This window comes from Spermophilus citellus, assembly GCF_964194105.1.
Source record: "Spermophilus citellus genome assembly, chromosome: 2".
Classification (NCBI taxonomy): Eukaryota; Metazoa; Chordata; class Mammalia; order Rodentia; family Sciuridae; genus Spermophilus; species Spermophilus citellus.
The window spans coordinates 145,199,323-145,210,382 of record NC_138183.1 but is presented as its reverse complement, the minus strand read 5'-3'; the positions used below and the strand labels follow the sequence as shown (position 1 = coordinate 145,210,382).

General features: G+C 36.0%; 1 protein-coding gene across 1 annotated transcript; it reads right to left on the bottom strand.

The window, feature by feature from the left end:
- Window positions 1–6,950: 6,950 nt before the first annotated feature.
- Window positions 6,951–7,898, bottom strand: OR6M1 (olfactory receptor family 6 subfamily M member 1; the record flags this gene model as incomplete). Its single annotated transcript, XM_081279102.1, has 1 exon — window positions 6,951–7,898. The coding sequence occupies one exon, from the start codon at window positions 7,896–7,898 to the stop codon at window positions 6,951–6,953; it is 948 nt and encodes a 315-aa protein (XP_081135228.1).
- Between the last annotated feature and the right edge of the window lie 3,162 nt (window positions 7,899–11,060).

Genomic DNA, 11,060 nt, shown 5'->3' with positions numbered 1-11,060 from the left:
GGAGCACAACTTTTCATTTCTCTGGTTGTACATGATGTAGAGGCACATCATATGTGCAGTCACACATGTACCTAGGGTAATGATGTTCATCTCATTCCATCATCTTTCCTGTCCTTATTCTCCCTTTGCTTCCTCTCCTTTGCCCAATCAAAGTTCCTCCATCCCCCTACCCCCATTATGGATCAGCATTCACTTATCAGAGAGAACATTTGGCCTTTGGTTTTTTGGAATTGGCTTACTTTGCTTAGCATGATATTCTCCCACTCGATCCATTTACCTGCAAATGGCATAATTTTATTCTCTTTTAATGCTGAGTAATATTCCATTGTGTGTATTACCACAGTTTCTTTATCCATTCATCTGTTGAAGGGCACCTTGGTTGGTTCCACAGTTTAGCTATTGTGAATTGAGCTACTATGAACATTGATGTGGCTGTGTCACTATAATATGCTGATTTTAAGTCCTTTGGGTATAGACTAAGGAGTGGGATAGCTGGGACAAATGATAGTTCCATTCCAAGTTTTCTAAGGAATCTCCATACTGCTTTCCATCATGGCTATTTTGTAGTTATATTTTTAATTTTTGAAGGACTGCAATACTATTTTCCGTGATGACTGTACTAATCTATATGGTCACCAACAGTGATGAGAGTTCTCGTTTATCTACGTATTTACCAGCATTTATTATTTTCTGGTCTTTTCAACAATGGCTATTTTAATTGGTATAAGATGCTATCTTATTTTGATTTTTATTTGCATTTCTCTGATGTTTAGCGATGTTGAGCATTTTTCATCTTTTTTTGGCCATTTGTTTATTTTTTGAGAAATGTCTATTAATTTGTCAATTTTCAAATCGGATTATTAATTTTCTTCAGCTGAGTTGTTTGAGTTCCTTGTGTATTCTGCATATTAAGCTCTTGTTAGATGAGTGGTTTATAAATATTTTCTCCAATTCTGTAGTTGAAGTTTCCCTATTTTATTCAAAGAACAGTTACATGAGCTGGAAGGGATGTGAGAGTTTTTTAGAGCACCAAAGTTATCTCAGATATTCAAACATGCACTGTGGAGTCAGCTGATACTACATGAAGTCTGTCTGATTTATGCATTAGAGGTCCTAGATAGAGGCTAAAAATATGTGACACACAGAGGGGCCAAGAAATCTAGACTTAATTTATTATGACAATTTTGACTGGAGAAGGTGGGCACCTGTGGGAAGTACCAGATGGGAAACATAACATAGTATCTATTTCAGATATTGGTTATCTAACCGAGCCATGTGGATTCACTTCTAAAATTATAAATAGTAAGGGTCTATAAAGAAAGTAAAGAATTCTTAGAGATGATGCATAAGCTACCTTGACTTCTGTGCATAGACAGAGAAGTTGAGATACTAATTTCTGCTCAAGATATATTAGGTATCCCAATCCACACTAGGAATGCCAACAAACATAGGAACCTATCTACTATCTCAATGGTGAACTGTATTGATATCAAAAGACAGCTTCTTTGTCACTGATATTTGCTTTCTTACAAGGGGAATAGATTGCAGGGACAGTGAGAAAGCTCTGCCCTTAAATGGCTTCATGACAGTGTGAATCAGCAGTGGACAACCAGAGCCAGATGATATTAAAAGGCAGTTCATAAGTTCATATAGAATATCTCTTGGGGGTGCCCAGGAACAATTGGTAGTAATCATGGAGAAGAGTGAGAACTTGCAGTATTCATCTGGGTCAGATGGGTAAGATCCAGTAACATTTGGGATTTGATTTATTCCCCCACAGAGACGACCAAGAGGAAATTGGGTCCTACCTCTTACAAGTTTTCCTTCATGCAAAGGCAAGTATAGATCTTTTAGAGTCATCTTGTTTATAGATCATGCATGTTGCAAAAATACTTCCTACAAAGCTCATTGTCTAATTTAAAAAAAAATGTTTATTTTTTACTTGTAGTTGGACACAATATCTTTATTTTATTTATTTATTTTTATGTGGTACTGAGGATTAAACTAGGACCTCGAATGTACTAGGCGAGTGCTCTACCACTGAGCCACAACCCTACCCCCCATTCTCTAATATTTTAAGGATATAGTATCATAATGACTATCTTTGTTTAATAGTGGTTATTAGAAGAATATTAAAAATAATACAAAGACTTCTAAAAGTCATGAATGGATAGGGTGAAGAGAATGGTTATAATTATTATAATGATTATTTTGGTGACCAGCATTTCACAGTAATTATATAATAAAAATGCTTTCAACCACTTTCAATATTAATTATTTAGTCATTAGATCACATTACATTCTGCCTTCTAGGGCACATGAGTATTTGAACAATCTTGGCTTGTTATTGCCATCAGTTTTAGGTTTGTTTCTTTTAGTGATTTTGTTTCTGGTTCTGAATCGCAATATCCTTCTTTGTATGCCTAGATATTTTTGTTTGGATGCTGAATATTGTGAATTTTAAATTGTTCTTATAAATTTGGTAATATTATTTTAATGCATGTCAGCCTTTTTTTCTCCTTGACACTTAAATTATTTGTGAACCAGTTAAGTCCTTTGAAATCTTGTTTTAAACATTTCTTTAGAAAAATCTAGGTTTTTCTTTGCTCCAAGGATGATTTATTCTCACTACTCTCTAATGGCCTACAATTTACTATTTAAAAGATTTTTCCACTCTGGCTGGTAGGAACACAAACTATTTCCATAGCAATGTGAACAGTGGATATTGTTTTGTTTATTGATTTCTTGTGGATATGTTTAATCCTTCTGGTAATTTCTTTTCATGCATGCTTAGTTCTATATTCAGTCATTCTCTGGAGCAACCCTCTATCTCCAGAGTTTCTTTTCTATGCAATTCTCTCATCTCTGATTCTCTTCCCTAAAGATTCAAGTCACTATAGCCTACCAAAACTCTGATCTTTGTCTGTATTCTGATTCAGAGAAACTACCAGCCTGTTTGCATGCTCTCCCCTCTGCTGGAGCCTGGAAACTGCATTCAGGATGCAAGATGGGGCACCTTGTTTATTTCCCTATCTCAAGGATCACAATCTTTCACTGCCTGTTATGCAGTATCTGTAAAGAGTTGTCGTGTGTGTGTGTGTGTGTGTGTGTGTGTGTGTGTGTGTGATTTTTCTAGTTGGTTAAGTTAAAAATATAAAATATAATCTCTATTATTCTATCATGGTGAAAATCAGAAGTATTAATCCCTTTGTTTTTAATTTTTTTAGGGGTTCCTGGGAATTGAACCCAGAGGTGTTTTACCACTGAGCTATATCCCTAGTACTTTTTTTATTTTTTACCTTTGAGACAGTCTTGCCAAGTTGCTGAGGCTGGCCTTGAACTCGGAATCCTTCTGCCTGAACCTCCGAAGTCCCGGGATTACAGGTATGCACACTGAGCTCAGTCCTTTGTTTTTAGAATGTATCATTTATGGCTGTAGCTCAGTTGTAAAGTGCTTGCTTAGCACTTAGTCCTGGGTTCAATCCCCAGTACAGTGAGGGGGAATTTCTAGAATGTATTATTTATAAAATTTCTTGTGAATCATTTTCTTACAAACCAAAATATGAATTACTTTGTAATGGAGATCATGCCCTATTTATCTTTGTATCATCAGCACCTCTATAGATTCTTATATATTTATATATATATTTAGTGTTTCTTATCTCATGCACTAATATGACTGCTTTCAAGTTTATTGTACATTAGCCTTACAACACAGAAATTATCATGAAATTTATTTTATAGTTATATAAGGAAGTGAGATACAGAGACATTAAGTACCTTGCCCACGATCATGATTCAGTAAGTATACTCAACACATCTTTTATGAATAAATACTTGACTGACCAATGACTTCCAAGGACAACAGGTCATGTATAAAATGGTGATTAAACCATACAACTAGGGCTAGAATGTAGCCGAGAAGTAGAATGCTGGCCTAGCATGCACAAATCCCTAGGTTCATGCCCCAGAACTGCACCACCAACAACAAAAATATAATTAAAATAAAGCTCCCTCCACCAAAGGGAAAACCAGACATACTTAGATCACAAAAGATTTAAGTGACTGACCTAAAAATCTGGCCTTTTGTACACTGTTAAGAACTCTTTGGTAAATCTTTATTTCATCACCAGGTGCCTAAGTCTCATTAAATTCAGAATACTTTGGCTGCAATCTCTAGTACTCCAGCAATCTCTAGTACTCCAGCAAAGTACTTTTCCACAGACAGAAGCAAACTCAGTTTTGTAAATAAATAAATATATTTATTTTATACCAATAAATTAAAATCTAAGTAAGTACCTCTAATACAAAAAATCATAATTAAAATAATTATCATTGTATAATAATACTGTGTTATATGATTTAAAAAAATCAGAAATCAAGTACATTTCAAGACAGGTTTTCTGCCATTATTTAATCAAGGGTGTCCCTGAATCTGAGCAATGATGTAGGGTTCTTGGTATCTGGTGCCTTGCTTAGACCTTATGCCATAGTTCTCAAACTATCTCCTGCTCTAAGGTCATCGGCAAGGCATATTGAAACATGTACTGCTGCGGCTCCCCTCCAGTGTCTTAATTGGAGGATGTCTGGGGTGAGCTTGAGAGTTTTGATTTCTGACATGCTCCTATGTGATCTTCAAGCTGCCAGTCTAGGAATTAGAATTTGAGAACCATTGTTTGTTGTACAAATCAACAAAGTCATCTGGTTTGTGCTCTATTTCCAATGTTTTATGCTTAAGAAAGTATAAGTGAAACTTTTTAACCTCACATTTGTTATGAAAGGAAGTCATCAAAGGAAGAACAAGGACACTGTGGGTAATTTACGTATGGTTTTACTTCAGGATACATAATCAGTCTCTATTGCTTGTGTGTGGTTGTGCTTGATGCTCAGTGCTTAGCCTTATGGGTCTAGTATAGTCATCTGGCTGTTTGGGTTTTCAGTCTGGTCAGGGTGTTGATAATCTTGGTCCCTGTGTGCTGCTTGCCCTGAGGTGACTTCTGCTCTGAGTGACTGCCTGTTTTAACTCAAGAGTTTGTTTGCTTCACTCTGACCACAGCAATGGTTCTGTGTCCTCCTTGCATAGAATCTTTTTGTTCCAGCTATCCACATTTACTCATCTCCTTTAAATCTGTATTCTGAGATCACCTCAGAGAGCGCTTTCTTAACCATCCTATTTAAAATTGAAACTCATCCTCAAAAACTCCATATTCCCCCTTTGTGCTTTTCATATAATTCCTCCTTACATTTTACTTGTATCTTTCCCTTTACTATAATTTAAACTCATTGAGAGAAGGATTTTTTCTATTCTGTTTAATGGTACATAGTAGGCACTCAGGCAATATTTGGCAAATGAATAAATGAATAAATAATATCCTTTGTGTACACTGGTGCATCATATCACTCAGTGATGGATATGTTTATTTGTTTGACTCTGTACACATTATTCTAGTTATTTTTTGGTAATTTTCTACAGGAAGTCAGATACTAAGTCTCTAAGGTCTTTTTTCTTTTTCTGTGCCAAGGATGGAAGCCAGGGACACTTAACCACCGAGCCATATTCCCAGTCCTTTTTATTATTTATTTTGAGACAGGATCTTGCTAAGATGCTGAGGCTGGCTTTGAATTTGTGATCCTCTCGTTTTAGCCTTCTGAGTTGCTGGGAAGGTATGCACTACCGGGCCTGGGTCTAAAGTCTTTTCGAGATTCACTTTGGACCTTCTTTAGACCATTTATCGAAAAATAACTATGACAATGTGTACCTTGTTACTTGACATGGTTCCACTTCTGGATGCATCTGTTCCAATTTACCATTCTATACCATGAACTTCTGCCCACAGCACTCCTTTCACAAGTACTCTAGGTGTCTTCTTCACCTTTGACTACCCCAGGGAGGCCATCATATGGGTCATTCCCTGCTCTCATAGAGCCTTAGCTGAGCCCCACTACCAGACAACTTTAACCAATTTTTATACAAAGCAAACACATTTCCTATTGAAAAATTATGTTTGGTTTAACCTGTGCTTCCTTAATATTGCAATACTGCATGTATTCTCACAGAGTCTTCTCAAAATAGTCTACACTTATATTCTCAATTTATTTTTATCTGTACACATACTTCATTTTGGACTGTTCTCACAAAATTATATTAGATTTTATTTTTGCTGAAGTTGTCCAGATTCTGTTGCCATTAAATGCAACAGATACTTATAATATGGTAACACATGGTCCTTGAACCATTGATTTTCCCCTTGTCTTTCATCCTATTTCATGGCATCATACTGTCTTGGTTTTTCTTCTCTTTGGTCACCCATGCTTAAATTAATTTTAATATTGTCTTTTTAAAATATCTTCCTTGGCTATTCTTCACGAACCTCCAGTTTGATATGTTCACCTTAAATCTACCTCTCTTATGTTCCTGTCTTCATCAAATATCTCTGCCTTTCACCAAGTGTAGCCAGAGACTTAGATCGTCATGGGTCACTTCTTTTTTTTTAACTTCACTTCTCACATATTTACTTGATAATGCAAATAGAGGTTAAAATTAAGTTTCCTAAGAGTGCCTAATAAGTTAAAATTCTCTAACATTACGTGCCTCATTACAGAGAGTGATATAGTAATATTATTTCATTAGGAGATGGAGACATTGAGGCTTGGATAAGTTGCGACATGGTCAAAGTCCCTGAAGATTAAATGGACTTAGCCAGGATTAGAACTGGAGACCTGTGAATCCTCGTTGGGTACCTTCCATGATTTTAAGCTATGAATATACAAGACAATACGTAGATTGATTCCCTTTTACCAAGACATGAGCAGTTTTCTTTTGGTTTGGTATGTTATGGCTTATTCTGTGGGCAGAGTTTCAGTTTTCTGGCGTATTAACGTACCTCTATGTTCATGCAGAATGAATGTGTTGAAGATAAGAAATATCATGTGATGCATTCAACACAATGTCAAGTTTTCCTTAATGTCAAGGACGCAATTCTGTTCATTGTCTCTCTCAACACTTCCTTTACCTTCTCATTCCTTAAGCTGTAAATAAAAGGGTTCAGAAGAGGGGTCACTACTGTGATGAGGACAGCCGCTACCTTGTCAAAATCCAGTGAGTATTTTTGATTTGGTCTCACATACACAAAGATGTTGCTCCCGTAAGCAATGGAGACGACAGTGATGTGAGCGGCACAGGTAGAAAAAGCTTTTTGACGGCCTCGGGCTGAGGGCATTCGCAGGATGGTAGAAATGATGTAGCTGTAGGACCCAGTAGTGAATGCAAGGGAGCTCAGGATGACCAGGGCAGAGAGAAGAAAGTTTATCTTCTCAATTAGGCGAGTATCTATACAGGCCACCTGTAGAAGAGGGGCAATGTCACAGAAAAAGTGATTAATTTCTTTTCTACAGTAAGGTAGCCTTGTCACTACGATGGTTGGTGCCATCACAGACAAGAAGGCTCCCACCCAGCATCCCAGAACCAGTAGGAAGCTGGTCCTGCTGTTCATGATGAGGGTGTAACGCAGGGGGTTACAGATGGCCACGTAGCGGTCAAAGGACATGACAGCCAAGAGGATAAACTCCACTGTCCCCAGAAAGAAGTAGAAATATGTTTGGGTGATGCAGCCTGCAAAGGATATGGTCTTTGTTTCTCCTAGGAGGCAGGCTAGCAACTTTGGGGTAACAACAGTGGTGTATAAAATATCCAGAAAGGACAAATTACTGAGGAAAAAGTACATTGGGGTTTGCAGGTGAGAATCAGTCCATATTAGAGAGATGATGGTAAGGTTTCCTGTTGCTGTTAATGTGTACGTTAGCAAGAGAACCACAAAGAGGAGTATTCGAATCTCCAGGAGAGCTGGGAAGGCCATCAGGGTGAATTCAGTCACTGCGCTCCCGTTTCCCATAGCCATGGTCCCAAGGTGGGTAGGTTGTTCCCTGAAAAGAGAAGAAAAAGGGAATCAGCTTAGGTAATTTGATAAACATCTCTGCACAACATATTATTGAGCACATTTCATTTTAGGAGCTGAGTCATAGCACATAGTCCTTTACTGAAAATCATTTTTGTGTGGCTTTAGGAATGTCAAAATGCTATTTATATATATTTTTTTTCCCACATAATTAAGGGATAAGATGGTAAAAAAAAATCTCTCAACTTTCTTGTAGTTATAAAATTGTCTCCTACTAAATGGAATTTCTATTCTTTTCTTCTGTGCCAGTTTTGTTTTCCTAGCTAAAAATGTATCAAAATACTGCCTCAAATTTTAGCTGGAATGCTTTTCTATTATTCTAGAATTTACAGTTACTGAGAGGGGACTCCTTTTTGATATTTTCAAGTCTTATCCATTTTTTTCCCCAATTTTTGTGACCTGTCTTGAATAAGAGGTAAAAACTCATTTGTGTTTGCTCTATTTGATGGTCTCCAGAGTCAGGTTTTACATCCTTTCTCTAGTGCATATAGAACTATGAAAATAGTGCAGAGATGTTTATAGTGAACAATGGCTTATGGTTCCTATTGATCACTGGAGATGTCACCTCGGAAGGGAATAATGAATATCTTGTCTCTAGATAAGCTCTGTGAAACATGTTATATGAATCTGCTTGATTACTTGAGAAGATATTATATAGTATGATAAAATCAGAGAGACATAAATTATACCCAAGAAGGTAAAGTAGAGCTAATTAAGCTTACTTGATTTGCTTGATCAGGTGCAATCTTAGAACTGTGCCTTAAGACCATCCAGTTGTTCTTTATAATCTAAGAAATTATTTTTTAGCAGATTTCCTCATTTCAGGTTAAAAGTATATGCATTGTAACTCTGTCCTCGGTGCTTTCTTTGTCTACATTTCACTGAGCGCCTCCTTAATAGATGACTCAGCAGCAGCTGCTCCCCACTTTGCTACTAATTGAGGGCTTGCCATTTTCCTTTTCCCACTTCTCCAGGATAAAAATTTGGCTTCCTGGTTTATTTATTTTTATTTTATTTTAAAAGGTTTTGTCCTATTACAAGAAAGACACCTCCAGTTCAGAAAATTATAACATGAAGTCAAACTTCTGGAGATACAGTGACAAATTTTTTTGTTTGTTTGTTTTTGGTACCAGGGATTGAGCCCAGAGACACTTAACCACTGAGTCACATCCCCATCCCTTTTTTATGTTTTGTTTTGAGGCAGGGTCTTACTAAACTGCTTACAGTCTTGCTAAGTTTGAACTTGCAATCCTCCTGCCTCCTGAGCTGCTGGGATTATAGGTGTACGCCATCACTTGGCTCCAGTGACAACATTTTGGTGCATAATATCTCCAGGTTATTTTGAAGGTCAAATTACATAACAATGTATCCCAAATTAGTCATACTGGCATCCCATTTTATAACTAACTCCTCCTTTCTTCCTCTTTTCTGTGTCTTATTTTTAAAAAATTTTATAATATATCATCTTTCCATGTCAATTACTAGAAGCCTGAACAATCATTTTTAAGGGCTCATATAGTGTGATATATTTAGCTTGTTGCTTAGTGTTTGGAATTTAGATGGTCTATATTTGTTGCTTGCATAGTGATCAAATAATTATTCTTTTACACAAATCTTTGTGCAATTGTTTCATTATTAATACAGGTTCCACAAACAAGTGATAGACAATCATTTTTGAGAATAGAATGTTTGATCTCACTATCTCTGTCTCAACTTAAAACCCTAAGAAGGACTTGGCTTTAGAATTTAGCTTGCCAGAGTGATTGGTTATGCTAAAGTCTCTATGGGTCTGCCATAGGTTCTTTGTCTGAGATGATAGTTCTAGATCACAGTTAGGCCCTGATAGCTGATGATGCAATAGAATTAAAGTACTTTGTTCTTTTTAAAAAATTGTCTTTAAGTTTGAAACTTCAGTTTTCTCATCTGAAAAATTAAAAAGATGGACTATACATTTATAAGGTCCAATCATTGACCTAGGGCCCTGTTATCAGTTGCTTTTCAACTCCTAATCACCTCAAAGATTCTGTTTTTATTCTCTAGTAAACAAAATTTTAAATGATTTTCTAAATCACTGCACAGATGTTGTTAATCATGGATGCACATGTCAATGTAGCAGCACAGGCAATCATGTGTGAAATTTCTTTATGAGGCATTCTGTTATTTGTTTTTTGTGGATCCTGTATTATTTTTTTTCCATGAAGTTGTTCCAAAAGACAAATTTTATATTTTAATATTTAAATGTTGATTAGATTAATGAGAGCTTAAAAATTGTTTTCAATCCCAGTTTTTACCCCATCTCTGTTATATTTAATTAAATCTTCACTTTGGAGTTGCAGCTTCTTTATCTGAGAAATGAAGATAATTATGACTTTCAAATGAGCTTCCATAAGGTTTAAATTTAATTGCATGTGTGACAGTTCCTAAGAGATTCTTGTTAAAAATACAATCCCATTCAGAAAAGATTGAAATGCACTTAAAGGAGATGAACAATTAAAGTTCACTGTTTCTTATCTGAATAAGTAACAATAAATGATGAAAAGTTTAATTTGTAGCTGAGGAATATTTTAATGTATAAGTGGCCTGAATCCCTCCAGATTGGTATCTGATACATTAAGCATGTTGACAGATTGAAGAGACAAAATATAGAAAAGTAAATTTAAACAAAAGTAATATGATATTAGTAAATAAACTATGTATGAAAAAGAATACTTACAGTTCAATAATTACATAAGATAATGTAAAATTCTCTTAACATGCTTTATATATGCAGATACAGTGAGAGGTTTGAACTTTATTACATGTGCAAAATTGATTCCAAACATTGTACTTTGCATTTTTTTTTTTTGCTAATTCTATTTCTATTTCTAACCCATAGAAATATCTGTCAAAGATGAAATGAACCATACTAGGTTTCTCATCTAGCTAACTCCAATATTGATCCTTCTGGTCAGCAGCCTCACACACAACCATCCAGCTGCTGCTTGGGTGACATCAGTGACTCATAATTTACTATCTTGCCTCAGCACTGGCTGAGTTTAAAGTTCCTATCTGAAATGGGAAGATGTCTTTTTTGGGGAGGGGTTACTGGGGACTGAGGTCAAGGAC